The sequence below is a fragment of the Chaetomium tenue genome (assembly GCF_020726465.1).
Source record: "Chaetomium tenue strain MPI-SDFR-AT-0079 chromosome Unknown F5144scaffold_3, whole genome shotgun sequence".
NCBI lineage: Eukaryota > Fungi > Ascomycota > Sordariomycetes > Sordariales > Chaetomiaceae > Chaetomium > Chaetomium tenue.
This window is the reverse complement of record NW_027117331.1, coordinates 220,541-239,885: the sequence shown is the minus strand read 5'-3', so window position 1 is coordinate 239,885 and position 19,345 is coordinate 220,541. Positions and strand designations below refer to the sequence as shown.

The 19,345-nt window shown below is 55.6% G+C and overlaps 6 protein-coding genes across 6 annotated transcripts; 2 read left to right on the top strand and 4 right to left on the bottom strand.

The window, feature by feature from the left end:
- Positions 1-3,840: 3,840 nt before the first annotated feature.
- F5144DRAFT_591155 (uncharacterized protein) lies at positions 3,841-4,370 on the top strand (the record flags this gene model as incomplete). Its single annotated transcript, XM_066790232.1, has 3 exons — positions 3,841-3,966; positions 4,066-4,241; positions 4,286-4,370. The coding sequence occupies 3 exons, from the start codon at positions 3,841-3,843 to the stop codon at positions 4,368-4,370; spliced, it is 387 nt and encodes a 128-aa protein (XP_066644110.1).
- A 2,092-nt stretch (positions 4,371-6,462) lies between these two features.
- Positions 6,463-6,820, bottom strand: F5144DRAFT_487117 (uncharacterized protein; the record flags this gene model as incomplete). The annotated part of the gene is made up of 2 exons (XM_066785590.1): positions 6,463-6,679; positions 6,792-6,820. 2 exons carry the CDS (start codon positions 6,818-6,820, stop codon positions 6,463-6,465), a joined length of 246 nt encoding a protein of 81 aa, XP_066644109.1.
- Positions 6,821-9,779: 2,959 nt separating this feature from the next.
- F5144DRAFT_486170 (putative phosphatase regulatory subunit-domain-containing protein) lies at positions 9,780-11,925 on the top strand (the record flags this gene model as incomplete). The annotated part of the gene is made up of 2 exons (XM_066785534.1): positions 9,780-11,411; positions 11,524-11,925. 2 exons carry the CDS (start codon positions 9,780-9,782, stop codon positions 11,923-11,925), a joined length of 2,034 nt encoding a protein of 677 aa, XP_066644108.1.
- Positions 11,926-12,527: 602 nt separating this feature from the next.
- F5144DRAFT_610672 (uncharacterized protein) lies at positions 12,528-13,500 on the bottom strand. Its single transcript, XM_066791669.1, has 2 exons — positions 13,270-13,500; positions 12,528-12,979 (listed from the first exon to the last, which is right to left on the bottom strand). Exons 1-2 carry the CDS (start codon positions 13,388-13,390, stop codon positions 12,798-12,800), a joined length of 303 nt encoding a protein of 100 aa, XP_066644107.1. The 5' UTR covers positions 13,391-13,500; the 3' UTR covers positions 12,528-12,797.
- A 340-nt stretch (positions 13,501-13,840) lies between these two features.
- Positions 13,841-15,104, bottom strand: F5144DRAFT_591152 (uncharacterized protein; the record flags this gene model as incomplete). Its single annotated transcript, XM_066790231.1, has 3 exons — positions 13,841-14,284; positions 14,333-14,661; positions 14,762-15,104. 3 exons carry the CDS (start codon positions 15,102-15,104, stop codon positions 13,841-13,843), a joined length of 1,116 nt encoding a protein of 371 aa, XP_066644106.1.
- A 1,140-nt stretch (positions 15,105-16,244) lies between these two features.
- On the bottom strand, positions 16,245-16,530 carry F5144DRAFT_565520 (uncharacterized protein). The gene has a single exon (XM_066788499.1). The coding sequence runs from the start codon at positions 16,507-16,509 to the stop codon at positions 16,324-16,326; it is 186 nt and encodes a 61-aa protein (XP_066644105.1). The 5' UTR covers positions 16,510-16,530; the 3' UTR covers positions 16,245-16,323.
- Between the last annotated feature and the right edge of the window lie 2,815 nt (positions 16,531-19,345).

Sequence of the window (19,345 nt, the reverse complement as noted above, 5' to 3'; positions counted from 1 at the left end):
AGAAGGGAAAAAAGGCCAATGACCAATGCTGTGGCGGCCGAGCGTGTGAGTAATCGATAGTAATCGAACTTGCCATGCCGCTTGGCCAATGTCCGGCTCTTCGGCACCAGTCCAGGGGGGCACCAGGGCTGAGCGAGCAGCGAGGGGGGGTCAAGCGCGGGCGGGTCCAGATCGCGACAGAGCTGCAAGTGGTGCGTCGGTTGCAACATGCCATGCCGGGATCCATCAGCAGTGATACTGGGAAGCAAGGGAAGGTCGCAGGCGGATTCTGATGGGCAGGCATTAGTGTTGCTATCTTGGTGATCCCGCACGCAATTTGCAATTTACGCTTCGTATTGTTTCCCATTCATGAAATCTCTGTTTTTGAACCAAAAGTCGCCACCCCGAGTGTGCGTGGGATGGCACAGTACCCTTCCCCGAAACGCCCACCGGCAGACAGGCGAAGAATTTTCTTTAATCCAGGGGCACGAACTAGGTAATAACCCCTCTTCGCGTGGGCATCGTGTGGCGTTCAAGATTAACCGTTTCTCTTAAACTTACCGCATACGCTTGCTGCGGCATGAGCGAGTCTGTTGGTGTGCTTGAACTTGCGATGCGGAGCTGGGCCTCGACAAATCAGGATGCGTCCCCCTCCCCTGTTGAGGCATCCCAGGCAAGGCATCCCAGAGTTCTCGGCCAGGCGCTATCATTTGAACCACTCAGCTCTTGAGGTTGATGCAGCTCTCAAGGTTGACGCCCCCCACCGACAGGGCGGGGGTCGCGGCTCTGGCATCCCAGCCATCGATGGTGTGCAGAAGCGGATGGGGTGGACGCAATACAGAACCTCAAACAGACCTTTCACCGTGGGCGCATAATTCCGCGGAGTTCGTTTTCCATGTGAGCGGGGAGAGCGCTGCGACTAGCGCGGTGTAGTGCAAGGCGCGCTGCGGTTTCATCGTCCGATGAGGGGTGCACAAATCCACCACCAGGGGCGATGATGGTGGGGCACTCCGACATCCCAACGACATTGTTGATATCGCAGGGCAACACAGCCATTCTGGCCCTGGAGGGAGGGCTTCAACCCTTATCTTGAAGGGCTTCAGTCTCACGGCTGCGATGCCGATCATGGTGAGACGGCGCTCACCCGATGGCGGAAGTGCTGGATGCCCAATGCCGGGACGCGGCATCGAGGGCAAGAAACGGAACATTGCTCGTCATCCGTTGTGCAACGTGCCTCAACAGCAGCCACTTTGCGGGGTACGCCTCCGGCCTAGATAACCGCACCATCACCCGCCGCTTCAAGTGCTTCACCGGTGATGCGGGCACGGCAGCGACGACACCTTCGGGGCCCATGAACGCGGCCTGGTGTAATAAAACTACCTAAACACCATGGCTTCCGTCGCAGCACAAAGTGAATGGCCATGAGCCGACGGCGGCGTGAGTCCCTCACCCTTTATCGAGCCGGAATCACTCGCTCCCTCGGGAAGAATACATCGCGGTAAATACGAGATGACTGCGGTTCGGAACCGGTTCGTGTAGCGCAGCCTTTGATCTTTGAACTCGTGGCTCTCCCGAGGAAGCCGGATTCTGTGAGCCTGTTATCGGGCAGAGTGGTAACGCGGGGGCACTGTCATAGATAGCCCGGTGAGACACCGTGAGCTTCCGACGTAGACGCAGTTCCCGCGGTGGTGTGGCGGAAAGCTGGGTGGCAAGTGAAACCACCGCCATCTCCATTGCCTGCCTGAACGAGATGGTTTTCGAATCACCCTTCTTGAGTTCGTTCCAGTCCAACGGTTCCGTATAATGGCATCAGGACAGCCGGACAGCTGCAGAAACCTTCCCGATTCCGTGGACGGGTGCTGGCTGGCCTCGGTGCTACACCCGGCCCGGGCCCGTCGTGCCCCATGAGCATAGGTATCAACCACTCAACTCGCCTAAGCTAGGCGCCGAAGCCGACGGACGATATCGGCGGTGGCAGTAACACACCCGTACGAATATTTGGGGGACGCACTGGCTTAGTGTGGGTGGGTAGAAGCAGGACAGCGGCGGGCGCACTGGGTTGTTTGGGGCCTGGCCCTTGTCGATCACCGCGGGGCTCCGCGCGAAGCAAGGGAGAGGGAATCTGTCAAAGATTAACCTTGGATCTCGACGAAGCTACTGCCGCAAGGATTGTGATTGAGGAGATGAGAATAACCTCACCGCTGTTTCCGGTGCAACTGGTTCTGCAGCAGCCAATCCCGCGTCAGTTCCGCGGCCTCTGTGTTCAATTGGCCAATCGCTCGTGTCACCAAGATGAGGGGCAGAAGTCGAGAATGATGCAACTGCTCATCCCCATCACCCCGCCGTGTGAGCAGCAAACAATAACATGGTGAGCGCACTACTTCGTACTGCCCCTGAGACCAGCAATTGTTCGAACGGAAGATTCCTAGTCAATAAATTCCCCGAACTGCGCTTGCGGGGACCGTGACGACAGGCTAATGCGGAGTTTGAGAGTTGACAGAGGATACCGCCCGCAAGTTGCCCCGCGTACGACAATCGTACGTGGGACACACCACCCACTTGATTGGGGGCAGATCACCTGTTCTGTGGCTGCTGCGACCGAACGCCCCTCACACGGTTGTGACTGTTCCAACCGTCAAACGGTTTGCGCCACTCGGCATGGCCGCAGCTGAGCCAAGACCGTATGACGAATTGCGAGGAGAAGGAAAAAGCAATTTTGGCGAGATGCTTGTGGTGATGTTTTTGTGACTCAGCAATTGTGAGGATAAACTTTTCGAGCTGCGGCGACCCACGCGGGAGATCACCAAAAGCTTGCCGTCGTGGGGTCCAGAACCTCTCCATGTCCCATGCGCTCGGACCACAAAGTGGCTTCTGCTTCTCGAAACCGCCTCAATGCACACACAGGAACCACTACCTGCCCAGCTGCCCTAGGTACGTGGTGCCTCGGTGAGTTTGCGGTGGTCGGAGGGCAATTATTGCAGATCTAAACTACTTTTGTGCTTTGAGGTCGTAGAAGATCTTCGACGGAGATAAGGCGCTGTTTCATTGGACATGGACGACGAGTGCTGTCAGCACGCGTGGGAAACACTGTGCGCACCAACTTGATTCGCACGGGCCAGTCGGGTTGGGAGGAAGAACCCCCGTTGAGCCCGGCATGAACTGCAAGATATGGGGCAATTGTTTGTGCCTTGGGGTGTAATAAGCTCAGTGTTTACGTGTACATGCCTAAGGTAATGTAGGTATTTCCAGAGGTGCTTTGCAGCGCAGCAAAAGATCTTGATCATGAACCATGGAACGTAAAATGCAGAGAATGACGTCATAGCCAAATGCCAAGGAAAATTCCCAAGACGGGCCTGGTTGTGCAGACATCGTCGCTCTCGCGAGAGCCTCCGTGCTTGGGGCTTGTGTCTCCGTTGCACGCCTCATTAAGCAACGGAAGCCACGGAAGTTGAGAATCAAGGCAGCTCGCGATAACGGAGCCTTGCTGCATGCGTGAGCTTACTTTACCCTGTGTATTGCTTCGATGGAGCTCGGGCTTCTCGCGGTAACGGCGGTTTGTGGTCGACTCGCGCCCTCCGTCGGATCCGGATAGCAGAAGCGACGGTAACTTGAGGTCCAGTGAAGCCGTTGCAACCGGGCGGAGCCGGTGTGCTTATTTTCGGCGGTTCGCCCGCAGTGGGCAGGTTCGACGAGGTCGACTCGGTATGTAGATACCATCACCGCACGGAATAATGATGCTGTTGGATAAGAATGGGGCTGGAAAAGCATGTCACCGTGTTCAGAGGCATGGAAGCCCAGCCTGGTAGATCAACCGGGTCAGCGACCCGGAGTTGTGAGGTCACTGGTGAAGCAATGCACGGCATGCCTGTAGCAAGACCTGGAGGAATTCTCAAACTCCACGTCTCTCATTCCCCCCTATGGGCTGGCTCCCTGGATCTTCAGGGGACGTTCGAGCTCGGGGATTCTGAACACCCCAGCTTCACCTCCGTCCTCGCCGGCGGGGAGTCGGCGCAAAGAATGCAGCGTTGGACGCGCGCCATGGTCGCTTTTGGTTGGGTCGAGTGGGGATGTGCACCTCCATGACAGCACCACCATCGGTGTTCTGGCGCGCCATCGACACAGGAGGGTGACGGGGGTTGTCAGAAACCGCTGCAGGTTGCTGCCGAAGGCAGGACAATGCATTGCAACTATCGTATCCCGGATATTATTGCATGCTGGCCGAAACACCCCAAAGGGAGTCAATGGATAGAGGAACGCACCGTGTTCTTCCTTCATTGCATCAGTATCTTGGGATTCCCACATCGAGAAACCCATGTCTCGTTTCCCGTGAACAAGTTGCCGCCGCTAGCGATGGCAATTGCGCGAGCTTCCATGCGTTGACCACATTGTGATGGCCTTCATGAGACGCCAGGTTTTGTTTCGGTTTGCCCTGAACCCGGGCATGTACCCCGGACTCGGTTTGATGGTTGACGCCGAGAACTATCCTGCTCTGAGCCAATTGCGCACTTGTGCCTTCGTATTTCCTGTCGTGATGCATGGTCGCCGCGGAAAAGAGGCTCCGGGCCAGGGCAGCCTTTGCGAGACACTTTCCTGATGCGACCTTTTTCAGAAACGGGCCCGCTGTGCACCACCCCCTGCTTGTCATCCATGGCATGCCGCCATGGTTGACCTGCTTGGCGCGACGTCTTCCGATGTCCGATGGGACCGCTTCCGACAAGCGAGGCCCGGATTGGCTGGGGACCACCTGCAGTCGATCGATCGAACAAAAGTCATCATCCACCACAGAATATCTGCCATGCGCGTTTAATAAAATATTATGCCAGCCGCCAGTGTGTTGAAACTGCTATCGCTCGAAAGTGCAGACAATGCAGGGTCATCGGGGAGCGTCAGCCGAGCCAAAAGACTCCCGAGATGTCGGCCTTTCTTTGGCTTTGAGAATCGTATGATGCAAAGTCTGACTGAGAAGTCGCCATGGTCCGGGGATTGTTCATTTCTTGAATGGATTGAATGGAGGTGGTCTTCAGGGCTGCATGATATTGCGTAATTGAGGGCGCGTCCGGCGCTACTGTATGAACTGATGTGAGCGAACAATGGATGGTTCCGTCCAGGCGGCGTGCAGTGTCGGATGACAGGATTCCGTGATATGTGGTCCATGGCGTGTCTCCCGACGGGTTCTCGGCACACAGTGTGATTGGCGACGGGTTGACACATTCGGAGCTCCGCCCATGGCAACCGCCCTTGACGAGCCGTTGACAAGCACGCCAATCCCCACGTGGAACAGGACCGGAGATAAGCCAAGTTGATTGGCCAATTGCGCGATAAGACAAGGCCCAGAAAAACGCAGATCTCTGGTTTTCCGCATGCGGGCAATCACTGCTCGTTCTCTTTTCCAGGTGATACTGATGATAAGGGATAGTTCGCGCTGCTTGGGTACCGACAATGCGACTGAGGACTTTGTGCCCCGTTACCTCTGGAGAAAGGCATTAGCCGTTTCCATCGCCTACCTAGCCACGAGCCGAGAGCCCCACGCACAAGGCAGGCATCGGCAGGCTGAAGCGTGGGGTTTATTTGTCTGCGAAAAATGACCCGAGGAAAGCTCACCGGCTCTTAATTCGTATCGGTATTCTTCCAAGACAGTAATTTACTTTCAACGCGGCTAGTTTCGTGGGGGTGCAGTCTCAACTCGACCAGGGTTTCGTGACGCCACATTGTCATGGTCGAGAATACTTGAGAGCCATGCAACGGTCTCACTCCCACTGCGGTGGCTGTGATGGTCATGTGCTGTTGGGCGGATGAGATTAAAAGGGCTGAAACAATCCGCCAGTGTCAGTGAGAAACCAACAAACCTGTGCCGCGGCGATTTGGTCATGCGTTGCCGTGCCGCTTCTCAGAAACCGTCAAACGAGCGCGGAGAAACCGACGAAACTACAGCGACGAACGGGTCCAGCTGAGAATTGCTTGCCCTGGCCCTTGAAGGCATCCCCCACCCCCAGTGCGATTTATTGGGAATCGACTTCGGTTGGGGACTGGTTTAGGAGGACTGGGATGCCGGCGGTGCAAAATCCGGGCTTGAATCTGGGGTGCTTGTTGCGCAAGCCCTTGTCAGCATGGCGAACACCCCACGCTAGATGAACCGCAAAAACACGCAAAAACCTGGTCTGCACGGTTGGAATGTCGTCTTGCCCATGTGAAAAGTGCTTTGTGTTTGTTTGCTCGCCGACATGGCCAGGGATAAATGCCAGGGCATGGGCAAATCCAAGGGAGACAAGAGGCTCAAAGACACAGGACGCTTGCGAAATCCCACCGTGATATCCGTGCGCCAGAGGCTTCTCCCAACCCTTGAGGAACTGGCCCAAGAAAAATACTGTGTAAAAAATTCCCAACACAGAAACAATCTTGGCAGACCAATAGCATGCAGCGGTCTTGCGTCCTTGGCCTTTGGATGGGGGCTTGTTCGATGGCACGGTCCAGGGGGCCGGGTCTTCATCCATGCAAGTCAGACCGACCCTGGCACAGGACGCTAGCGGCACTTGTGGACCCGAAACGCGCCAGGAGCCGCCGGTTCTGGGCATCCAATCCCATCGACAAATCAATGTCCCCCAGGAGATAACGGCGCAGGACTCGCGGCCGAGACTCCTTTAGCAACACCAGGGAGACGCGGTGACTTCGCTTTGAGTTGCACCAGGTCAAACCCTGTGTCCTGACCGGTGTGGAAAGCCCATGGGCAGCGTCGCGGGGGACCACGGCCGTGCGCTTCATGATTGTTGGTACCGGCTACTGCCAGTGTCTCGACGCGGTGGAGATGCGCTTACACAGTCGCCCGGGCCACGAAGATCTTCATGTCAACAAGCATCCTCCGAGTTCAGGTTGGCGGCGTCGGAGAGCGTGGCCAATTGCGCCTTCACATCTCCGGATCCGGGGCTCGCGACGTGAGGGGAAACTGGAGACTCGAGGCGGGGTGAGCTGGTGTTGCAAGGAGGTTCCTTTGGCCGTTAAGCTTCGACTCGAAGATCGACATGGCGCTCTAACGTTGGTCGTTTAATGTGTTCAGTTCTCGAACGGTTGCTGGCGATGCATCTTGCGAGTCGCCTCACCAACAAGAGCACCAAGCGCTTGGAAGCGATGAGACCGGCGGGGCGGCGCATTGGGCTTGGGGGTTTGCCAGGGGCGTTGAGTGGCCAATGCAAAAAAGCCTGGGAATCCAGCCAAGCAAGCTCCGCCAAAAATATTTTCCTTGGTAAAAAACGGTGTGGGTCGTAGGTATTACTGTTTTGAAACCGGTGACAGTTGGATTGAAAGTTTCAACATCGTAACATTGAAGAGTAACGACGTCCACGTATCAAACTGATCAATGGTGCCGACCGTGGGTTTGGAGAGTCTGGAAAAGGAGGGAGAATTTGACGCAGCATCAAGGTTTCTTGGGATTCGGCCTCGACGGAAGTGAGAAGCGTCAAACAAAGTTTGTCTGCTAGCGGAGAGGTAGGCACTGAGGCAACTTCTTCTCTCCGTGGTAGGGTGGTAGGAAGTCGAGCCTGTGTACTTCGTGCAAATGCTTGTTTGATCTGCAGTCCCTCTAAAACCTATCGCCAACTACACTGCCATAGCATTACACCTTTTGCCGCCGGAGGGCTTCCTTCACTAGCAGTCGAGACTCGAATGCAACCTGCAGACGTCATTGATGCTGACCGTAATTACCAGTAAGATTTAGTACAACAATTCGCGTTCGATATCCCGCTTTGTTCAACGCAGGCGTAAAAGATTGACTCGACTGCAATTATGTACATGGTGTATTTTGAGTCCATGGGCAGCGACCTGAATAAAAGCTTGGGTAAAGCCCGACAATGATTGCGTGGTGTGTCTTGAGGTCCAGACTCTTTTGCCTTGGTTTTTGAACCGAAAACTCGACGGCGGGTCCCGCCGGATCCAGCCTCGAATCATGGCGCCACCAACTTGTGCCCCCTGTTCGTACTTGTAATCGGTGCAATCGGCATTGGAATGGGAATGGCGGCCGCCGGCTTCGCCGGGCATGTCGACGATGTCCCGTGTTCTCCCCACGCTTCCGTTGATGAATGTGTGATCTAAGCGATAAAACGACAGCCGTCGTCGAAATTACCACCCCCAATATCATGGCCGGCCGGCCGGCATCGGTGTTCGATCGGATCGAAGAGTGGGAGGCTTGGAATTTCGGATTCGGCGGGTCGCTCGCACAGTATGCAAACGTATGGGTACTCCAAACAGGGGTGTTGCGCCGCTCACAGAGAGCAGGAAGCGTAGCCTGGCTGGTTTGGCGGGGGCTTTCCTGGCCAGGCTCTGTCGCCTTGCCATCGGCCCCGCTCTCGTCAAAAAAAAAGCGAGGATGGAGCACAGTGCCCACCACACTAACCTTGCATGGTGCGGCTTGGTGCAGGACTACAGCCACCCCCATGCATTGGAAACTTTCCAAGCTCGCTGCTGACTCCTGCACCATTTCTATCGTTGCCTCCTTCCTTTCCGCTCTCTTGTTCTCTGGTTTCCACGGTCCCCCATGGACCCAGTGTCCCTCCCTTTATTTTCGCCTGCAGCATTGGACCATTGAACAGAGTTGTTGATCAACCTAGTTTGACTCGTTCGTCCCCGCCACAGTGTTTGAAGCTGTCCCCAGAAGGTACGAGGGTACTTTCTCTGCAATTTTCGCCCCACACCCTTGCCAGTCCTCGTCCCCTTCAAAACCGGCCGAGCCCCGCCGCTTTCGCTCCAACCCCGTTCCTCTCTCGCCGTCAAGCACCCAGTGTTTCGTTTCTCTCGACAAGCCTATTGAGGTTTTAACCTCGTCCAGGAACAGGCTGCTGACAGGTCACAGTCCAAGCCCGAGGACAATATCCGCCAGAGCGTCGCTGACATCGACCTCAAACCTCGCCGGAACCAGTTACCTTCGACCACCCCTCGGCCGCCATTCCAGCGACCAAACAGGGCGCATTGGCCAACGACCGCGGCCGGAACTAGAAACAGGGCCCAGTACCCTTCCCGGTCGATCCTTTCCAGGGCCAACGACACAGAAGGCCAGCGTCCGACTTGTCGTCTCGCCCGTAACCTCGTCACTCCCCGACGAGAACGGTCTACGACTCTTCCACGAACCGATACTCGGACTCGTTGCCAGGATCCGCAAGAGCTCAACTTGTTGCTGGAATATTGCCCAGTTAGCTCTTGTCGCATCCTCGCCTGAACTCGGCTTACACGGGTAAGTGTTGGTCATAGTTCTGAGTAATAACACAATCCGGCTCCATTGTTGGCCACACGCAAAATTTCCCTTCCGCCCCTCTACCTTTGCCTTTGGGAAACATCCCTCGCCCTAGCCGGTTTCCCCGCCCCCGAAACTTTGGAATCCTAAAAGCTAACGAGTTGGGGTTTGCAGTCGTTCTCCTATCATTAACAAAGCATCGACGTTGCCATCCATGACTTGGGCTTGAGGAACACTAGGAACACTCGGTCCTACTTCACCCTCTCGACCCATCTGAGTAGAGTCGGTTCTGCTTGCGAAAACTAGGGCATCAAAAAACAAAATGCCTTACACACCACCCTCCCAGCGGTCACCGGCTTCATCGGGACCCCCATCACCTGACGGAAGCCGCCGCCCATCATTCAACCAGCCGCAAAATAGCAGTTCGCGACCCGCACTACCCCGTTCCGCGTCGTACCTCACAAGGCATCGGCGCACTCCATCGGCGACGCAATCTCGCGGGGGCCAACCGTCGCCGGAGGCCACATCAGAAGACTTGAAGAGCATGGTGGCTAGTACCAGCGTTCGGCAGTCACCACCTCCAATGACCGGCGCCCGTGGGATGCCCAGCGGCGCCATAATGTCGCCTCCTGACTCAGCTAGTGACGACGACGACCCCCCCGACGTCCGCGGCCGGCAAATTGAGAACCTTAAGGAGCTTCACGATGCAGTCAGCCAAATACCCCAGCAAAGGACACAGCTTCCGACAAATAGTGCTGCAGCCGGTGAGGAGGCACCCGATGCGGGAGACCTGCTCCTACTCCCGGCACAGGCGAGCGCTGTAGCCGAGGGCATGCATCACAGCTTCAGCACAGGATCGCTCGGGGAACTCAGGGGCGGAGGCAACCGGCGCTTCACTCACACAAGGTCTGCCACCGAACCCCATATCTCAATCAGCAAGTCTGCCTGCAGTTCGGTCACCGGGTCTGAGGAGGAGTCTGATGAAGACGGACTTCGGAAACCCCAGATGGTGCGCAAGAAGTCCGGAGAACTCGTCCGGCCCGCTCTGCGCCCCGCGTCCCGGAGGCGACCCTCGAGTATGCCCGGCACCCCCACCTATTCGAAGGTGGTGCACTTTGACTCGCATCTTGAACACGTCCGGCATTTCCTCCAAGTTGACCGGCCGCTCGCCGTTAGTGCAGGTTCGTCGCCCGTCGATAACTACGAAAGCGACGTCGAATATCCCTTCTCGGGCGATGAGCGGTCGACTACGCGGACCCCTCCCTTTGAGTGGGAGATCATCATGACTAACTTCCCTGTCGAGACTCCGGTACGCAAGGCGCAGCCGGTACGTCTAGAGAGGGTCTGGCTGTCAAATGATCAGAAGTCCCTCATTGGGTCGATCGCGGTCGCCAACCTGGCGTTTCAGAAGCTGGTGGCTTGTCGGTTCACCCTCGACTACTGGAAGACGACGTCGGAAATCGCAGCGGAGTATGTCTGCGAGATCCGCGGTGTTGATACCCCGTACACGCAGGACAGGTTTAACTTCACCATCAAGTTGTCCGATCTGGCCAACCTGGAAGCCAAGACTCTCTACTTCTGCATTCGTTACACGGTCAACGGACAGGAGCACTGGGACAACAACAACGGAACCAATTTCCAGGTTGACTTCCGGAAAAAGATGACCCCGCAGAACGGAAAGAAGGGCTTCACTGGCGCCGCTTCCCGTTCCTTTGGCGGGCTGCCCAAGAGCAATCGTCGGCCCGGGCAAAAGTCAAGGCAGGCATCTCTGGCTTCTGATGAGTTTGGCGGGAACCAGAAGCCAAACTTTGACAAGTCGATCCACGACTACCTCGGGGAGTCGGGCTCCACAGGGCTCCGGCTAAAGGGTGTGAAGAGCGCCGGTGACATTGCTAGCGACAACCTATCCAACGGCTTGTCTGGGCCCAGCGGCCAGTTTGCGCTGCGGTACGACTTCGGTAACTCTCTCAGCAGAGCTATCCAGAGCGCCAAGAACGATACCAGTGGGAAGTCAGACGGCTTGTACATGAAGTCCAACAAGAAGAGCGCCTTTCCGATTGCCGTGAAGACTGGGGCCGAAAACATGACGACACGGCCGGCCGGCCCCAAGCCCGATTCGACAAGTGCTATCCCCGCGACCGCGTCTCCTGCAGATTCGCCGAGCACCGGCATATCATCCGCCTCGTACGAGGAAATCGTCAACAAGTGGTGCTTTGTAGGTTTCCCCGGATCACGCCTTGCTTTACGCCCGTCCACCGTCCAGGAACAGATGGGAGGCAAGCTTCACTCTGCTTCCCCTGGTGCATCAAGCTAACTCGACGCTACAGTACGGTTCTAAGCCGAAAGCACCATCATCGCAAGCGCAAACCGGCACCTCGGATAGCAGCACGGCAAGCTACGATGGAAGCCCGGTTCAAATGGGCAACTACCACCACTCACACAGCGGCACGCAGCACCATTCGCTGCATCCCCAAGACGCAGGCCCGTACTTCCCGCACCTGCCGGGCCCAAGAACGATGGGAGCCTCCGCTGCTGAGCACTCTCAGGGGCAGACGCTGAGCCCATCGCCTGCCCAGGCCGCCGGTAAGCCGGCGCGCCTACAGACTACTGCCGAGGACTTTGCCCATCTCGCCGGTACGTCGCCGCACGAATATCTATATCAACACCCGCATGACCGTTTCTCCTTCCGTGGGCCCGAAACTTATGCGTTGGCGGCGATTAGGGGTTGAACGTTGCGCACCACGGGCAGGCTAAGGTAGGCGTGATTCGTGAACCGACCCATCGGCGACACGGCTGTCTCTCGAGTATATCCGCCTTGGAGTACTTTCCGTTATCCACCTCGGGCGAAACTCTTAATGCTTCTTCATTCCCGGTCTTTCGGGTCTTTCGAGTCTTCTGTGGCCTTTTCGGGGCCTTTCCTTCAGGGACGACGCATGAAAACGGCGGTGTAAAATATTTCTTATCTGGGTCCCTCCGGCGCTCTGGGCTTTTTCCTTTCATTATTACGGCCTCTGTTTTCTTGTGGTCCGGCACATACGGTTTGGGACATCATGGGAAAAAGGCGTTTCGTTTTCGTTTATGCATAATGGGTTTCCGGTTCTTTTATGGTCCTGGCTATTGTTTTGGTCAAGGTCCCAGGTGTCGGTTCAGCAAACATCAGCAGCGGGCGATGGCTTTGTGCAGCATCGTTTCCGCGGAGCCTGCTGGCGAAGGAAGTTACGTTGTATGGGGGGACGAAGGACGATGGGTGACGAGACTCGGGGCGTCTGGGGTTGAGGCAAAAGCGGGATGGAGGGGGTAATCAACCTGGGAGGCGAGGAAGCTTGGATCATGAGCCTCTATTCGTTATGCCACGATATGTCTAGCAACAGTCCTACACGTATAGTTATGGCCAAGCAAAATTCTCCCCTTGAACGAACTTTGCCAGTGAAACAGTTGCGATTAAATAGCTCCCAGCTTTGTACAAGATGTTCCTGCGCCATCCATCTCATTCTCCCCGCCTATATACTGGCATACAACCCCCACCCCCTCAGATCTTCTCTCCCCTCTCTCCCCTCAGATCCCCCCAGTGAACTAACTCAACTCAACTCAACTCCATCCCTCACTTGCACCGCGCCTGCGGCCACCCCGTGATCGGCTCGCAGGTATAGGGCCCGCCGCACCACGACACCCAGCCCACGCTGTTTTGCTTGAAGCAGGTGTAGACCGAGTCGTAGATGTGGGACGGGTCGGTCGGCTGGTTGTAGGAGCGCAGGATGTTGGCGAGGTCTTGTTCTGATGCGCCTGGGAGGTTGTTAGTTGGAGGTTGGGTTTTGGTTGTTATTGTGTTGTTGTGTCCTTGTGCTGTGTTGGGGGGGATGATGGGGTTTGGTGGGTGGGGTGGAGTCGTTGGGAGGTGGGTTCGGTTGTCTGGGGTGCGTGGGGACGTGGGTTGGGTATGGGGTATGGGGATATGGGTATGGGGATGGGGATGGAGACTCATTGCTGCAGGATGGGGATCTGGGGTCTGGGGTGCAGAGTATGGGGTATGGGGTATGGAGTGTTGGCCCGGGGGGAAGGAGGTAGTCATTTACCATATTGCTGGATCAGTTGGTAGCCGCAGATGTGGGCTGAGTATTCACACCACTGGATCTCGGCGAGGGAAAGAGGGAGCAAGGGCAATGCGGCCGCAAGGAGGACGGAGAGGCGAGTCATGATGATGTGAGAGGGCGGTGAGGTGGTTGGGAGACGGTTTCTAGGTTGTGTTTTGGGCCTGAGACGAGATTGTCTGGTGATTTAGGCATAGTTATTACTTATTCATATAAAGAATACTGTGCAAGTCAATGAATGGTTTCGGCCTTGTGGTGATCCTTGGTGCTCTCGGTACTTAGTTCTCTAAACTCAGATCCTCGTGTCTCAGCTCACCGCATAGGAAGCCTAACCCCATTTCGAAGCTTCAGCCTATGGAAACGGACTTCGTTCTACAAGGATGCAAGTGGCTTTTTCGCCATCTTCGTTGAAGTGAATCGAAAAAGGGATTTTATTATGGGATAACTACTGATTCATTTTGTTTTTCTTCTTCTTGTTAGAAAAAAAGAAGAAAAAAAAGAACGAGCGGGTCAAAATCAAAACCATTCTACGGTTAACTAACACGGCACCCCTGCCTTATCCCCTCATTTGCAAGGCGACGTTCAACAGGTCGCCCAGCGGCGTCGACCCGTCCTCCCGTACCACTCCATCCTCCATATCTTGAAGGAGAACATGTATATAGTCTCCAGCGCCCGAGAGGTGGAGGATGTGGCCGATGGCAGAGTGAAGTGCGAGAAGCCGTTCGGATGGAGGGTCGATTGACGGGTGCGTGAGCAATGTCCTCGTAACAGGGAACGCGTTTGGGAGAGGGAGAAAAGTGTTGATACGATAGGTATGCGGGGGGACGTTTGCGCCTGCCATATGCTCGAAGAAGAGATGGAACTGCCCAAAACGGTGGTGCATCTCAAGGCTGAGGGTAATGGCGTTATATGGCCGGTGCATCTTGGTACCTTCTATCATATGCATCACTCCACTGTCGAACATATTGAGGATGGCAATCGCGACTTTTCTAGACTCGTTCTGCTAGGAATTAGTATAGCCCCAGAAGAGAGAGAAGGTGCTCCAAACCAATTCGCCATCCTCCTCCTTTGTCAGAGCATGGGGGAGAATATGCGCCACCTCCAGACTCCCATAGTCGCCCGACACGAGTGGATTTCCGTCATCGTCTGTGGCCGGAGGTCGCCGTAGTCGTTTCCGTGCCTCGCTGAAATCGAAGGTTTGCGTAATAACGCAGCGATGGCGGTCGCGGGTCAGACAGGAGCCCCGCAGGGCTGACAAGCGTTCAGGTGTTCCCACAAAGTCTTGTATGCGTTGTTTATCCCCCTGGGTTTGGGCTTGCTGCACGGCGGCTTGGTAGATCGGGGATGGTTGGGGTGTCTTGTTCGTCGCCGCTCGTACTATCAATTGATTGTCAGTGGGAGATTAGTAGGCCGGGAGAGAAGGGAGAGATAGAAATATGAGGGAGGAAGAAATTGGCCATAAGGAACTCGGCAAAACCGAACACCGCCTCGCGAAAATCTGCTACAACACTGTCGTCACTGAGGTTGACATCGTCGTCGCCGAGCATCCCGATGGCGAGAGATCGAAAAAAAGGCCCAAGAAACCTATCTTTCGATTCCTGCGAACGCGCATATTCGAATGTGAGGCGAACGAGGGCTGGACGATTGTACCCGTCGCCATATCTAGAAGGTGGCTGCTCAACAGCTTCGAAGTGGTCGACGATACGACGGAACCTGCCGATTGCCTGTGCGCGGTCCTGGTCGTTTGCGAACAAGGGTTCATCGGAGAAATCAATTAAGCCCTCTAGGGACGACTGGTGCCGATGTGACGGAGCGGCCATAGATGGAGTTGGATTTGTTCGCTAAATACTGTAAAGGTAGGTAGAAACGAAGGGTTGGCGAAGCGAATGAAGGGTTGGTGAATCGAACGAAGGGTTGGTGACGCGAACGAAGGGTTGGTGAAGCGAAGGGTTGCTTGGCAAGCTAACGAAGGGCTGGCTGGCGAAGCTATGGAAGTGGGTCCGTCCACCAAGCACGGCTCCCTCTGGCTAAAAAAAAAAACGCCGAACTCGAATGAGTAAAAAAATAAGTAGAAGCTAAGAAAAGAAAAAGAGATAAAAGAAATTAAGAAAAGTAAAAAGGTTGACTTTAGACTTCCGAATCTCTTTCTTTCGTTTATCTAGTTGAAATTAAGGAAATATAATCTTTTCGCGTAAAAGCTGTACATTTCTCCTGTGCCAAGTGCGAGCCGCATCTGGTCCCCGACATTTTGGAGGAGGCTATAAAGGCTAAGAGCAAGCCTGGCGGAATCTCCAAGTTCGTTGCGCTTCGGTAGCTATTGTAGTTTACTGCTCAATTCATCGCGCAGCCCCCTCGAGGTCTGGAACTGAACGGCATCCAGGTCCATTCTCCATATTCTGTGCCCCATTGTCGACTGCTTCGATTGTTCATAGGGCAAGCCACTCAATATCAAGAAGCTGACCTTGATTTCCCCCGAGAGTAAAGATGTAGTCATAACCTATTTAGCAATGTCAGGCCTTGTGACGAGCGAGCGAGGAATAGAGGCCCAAAGGCTCAAATGATCCCACTCAATTACGTGAATCTAAAGCTAAAGAGAAGAAAAGAAAAGAATTAAGATATAGGATTCGCACAACTGTGGGAAAACACAGGTGGGAGGCGCACAGACCACCACTCGGGTTGCGGCCAGGGTTAGGGTTAGAACCTGCCGTCACAGGCCTCGGTAAGCCGGACAAGGTTCCGTCCGACTGCTATATGGTGTGGCCGAGAGCCTACGAGCGACCCTATAACTGACATGAACTTTAATAAGATTCATAGCCATTGTTGACTTGTGACGAACCTACTTCAGGATCCCATCCTGTTAGGGTTCAGCTTCGTTGAAGGTAATCTCTCGAGGATGCTTAGGTTCGGTGCAGCCAAAGGGTGCACAACAATAGACTTGTCTCAACAGTAGGCTTGCGAGCTTGTAGCGAACTGTAGTTGTGATTGCTAACTGGAGAACTCCCAGAGCTCTCCAGAACGAGTGACTATATACTTGTCTATCTACCGTTGCTCAGAATGCTCACGGGTCTTGGCCCTGAGCACTCTGAGCAGAGGGTGCTCATGATGCTCACGGGTCTTGGCCCTGAGCACTCTGAGCACCGCGGTTCTTGCCCGTTCATTGGTTACGTGTTTCCTCTTAATGATTGGCTCGGGGTATTGCCAGCGTACCCCGCCGGCCGGCTGCATGCGGCCATATCCGTGACATGACTGCGAAGCTATCCAACACTGACACTAAGCGCTGAAATACGTCCTCCCTTCCTTCCTTATATTCATCCCCTCCTCAATCCATCCCTATATTTTGGCCTGATCCAAGTTGGCCCACTCCTCTCTTCAGAGTCTCTTTGTGCTCTTAGGAGCGCTTTTCCTTGTTGCCTAACGTTTAGAAGGCGGCTAACACTGCTCAATCATATTATATCAAGGGATTTGAGGCACCATGGTAGCTTAGCTACCAGCAGCATGAACGATACCTAGTCTGCTGGGCACGGGGGGCATGGGACGGAGCTAGATCTTCCTACAATGCCATCTAGCCCACATCTTTGAGTATATATTATTATTATTCATACTCCGCTATGCCCTAGGGCGTGCCGGACCCTCTGCTATTTAGTGTACAGGAAAACCGTGCCCTCCCGGGCCGGGTGAAAAACCCCTACCAACAATCAAGGAACGATGCGTTCTGGTGAGTCTACGTATACAAAGAGAGGAGGCCTCCTGGCCTCCGAACGGGGGCGCTTCAGGCCGCCGTTTCCAGCTCGAGCCTCCTGGCCAAGCTGTACATCGGCAGCCTCCCCGAGTCCATCAGCCAGTCGAGGATCCTCCTCGCAAGCCGTGCAGTCGTGGGATTGATACCGTGTAGAACTGAGTAAAAGTCCCGTCGTGTCCGAATTCCAGTTCTCTCCCATCTTCGAGTCAACGGTGGGGCCAAACACCACACTACCAGGTGTTCGGCAGTCTCTCGTCCCTCGCCACACTCGCAGGCAGGCGTCAGAACCTCCGGGACTTCCTGTGTAAACAAGTAGTCCCGTAAGCCTATTGCTCCCATCCGGATTTGAATGAGCAGTGAGCTTTTCGCCTTGCTGAGACCGTCATGCCTCCTTAGGGTTTCGTTCCGGAATAGCGTCTCCCGCTGATGGTCAAAGTCGTCCGCCGGCCTGGTGATTGCTCTGCCGTCCCGTTCCTTTAACCACCTCGCTCTCCAGGCCTCTTCTACTGCCTTGCCCGTGTCTATGGTTCCCCCCGTCCAGCGCATGATCGTGCCCGCGGCTCTCTCTACCGCCGTGGGCCCTTGAGGTCTCAAGGTTCGCGGTCGGCCCCTGTTGCCCCTCCTCGAGTTGAGTCTCTGCTGTATCTTGCGGCAGGCGGTAAGGATAACGCTCCCCGCCGTCTTCCTGCCGCCTTGGCCGTCGTCCAGATTGGGTTGTTGGAGTCGGTTTTCGAAATCTGCAAGCCGTTTGTTTAGGTATAAGTCCAATGGTGGTACCCACGTCTCTGTCTCGAGGTTACGGATGGGGGTAGACTTAAAGGCTCCCGCCACAATCCTCAGGCTCTTGTTCTGGGCCTTCCCGAGGGCCTTGGTGATGCCTTTCTTCACCGGTTCGCCTCCCACATCCGTGGGAATGTGGAACGACGATGCGCCATAGGCCAGCGCTGACCGGATGCACTTTGTGTACACTTCTCGCGCTTTGGCTAGCCCCAGTCCCCACGTCGATGCCGCTAGCCTCGACAGGGCATAGCTCTGGGTCCTCAGCTTCTTCTCCACCGCCGCAAGGTGGGCTTTCCAGTTGAGCTTCCGGTCCAGCCAGACTCCCAGGAACCTGGCAGACTCCTTCGGTCTGACGGGGCTGGTGCCTCCCCCTGGGTTAGTGAGTTCCAGCTGGTTTGTCCACTGCCGTCGTCCCTTGTTGAAATGGATCAGTTCGCTCTTTTCCGGGGCGAACTTCATCCCCCGACTGTCCGCCCATCGCATGCATGTTTCCCACGCCGCCTCCAGTTGCCGGACATTGGCCTCGGGGTTTCGACCAAATACCAGGAGGTTGGTGTCGTCCGCAAACCCCGTTATAGCCAAGTGTGGGTGCTCGTCTTGTAGCTGCTTGTATAATGAGGAAATGTAGAGAATGAAGAGAACAGGGGAAAGGGGTGAGCCTTGGGGGACCCCTGCCCGAATTGCCGTCGGTGCCGCCGTCTTGCCGTCGAAAAGAAGGGTGGCCTCTCGACCAGTCAACCAGTCTCTCGTCCAGAGGACCAGCCACCTCGGGTAGCCCATTTCTCGCAAAGTTGCTAGCAGTCGGGTGTGGTTGACCGTGTCAAAGGCTCCTGAGATGTCCAGTTGCAATAGGGACGCCGCACCCTTCTGTCTCCACGCCTCCTGGACCTGGGCTACTACTAGCCGGACAGCCAGCTCTGTGGAGCGGTGTGCTCTGTTCCCCATTTGTTCATCTGGTACGAGGCCGTTGACTTCTGCAGTTTGAGTGACCTTCCTGGCGACCACTGACTCTATTACCTTCCCTAGGGTTGGCAGCAGAGCAATGGGCCTGTATCCCCCCGGGGTCTGATACACCGGCGGAGCCTTTCCTGGTTTCGGTAGTACTACAGTCTTCGCCCTCTTGAAACGGTTCGGGAACCATCCTAGCTCCAGACACCTTGTCGCCAGAAGGGCCAGCACTTCAGCTAACGGTGCTCCGCACGCCTTCAGAAGGCCCATCGGGAGCAAATCCTCGCCTGGCGCCTTCCAGGGGCTTGCTCTTCCTATCGCTTCCGTGATCTCGGTCGGCGTCACTGCTTGTACAACGTCGAAGCCCGGGTTCCAGCTGCCCAAAAAGGCTGGGTCTTCCACGTCCGTCAGGTTGGCCGGTGGGTCCGGGAAGAACCTCTCGGCCAGCGCGCTGGCCTTCTGGTCGTGCGTTTTGGCCGTTACCTGTCCGGAAGAGTCCTTAAATTCCGGCAGCCTCGGTGGTTCTGGCGGCAAAAAGCTCCGCAGCCTAGCCCATCTTTCCAAGCTCCACATCTGATCGGGCTTCTTTGCCTC

Bases quoted from the DNA above. Each gene is read 5' to 3' on its own strand.
- F5144DRAFT_610672 (XM_066791669.1), bottom strand. From the start codon at position 13,390: ATGACTCGCCTCTCCGTCCTCCTTGCGGCCGCATTGCCCTTGCTCCCT. The intron at 12,980-13,269 runs GTAAATGACTAC...ACAACCTCCCAG, and splicing joins CCAACTGATCCAGCAATATG to GCGCATCAGAACAAGACCTC.
- F5144DRAFT_565520 (XM_066788499.1), bottom strand. From the start codon at position 16,509: ATGCAGCCGGCCGGCGGGGTACGCTGGCAATACCCCGAGCCAATCATT.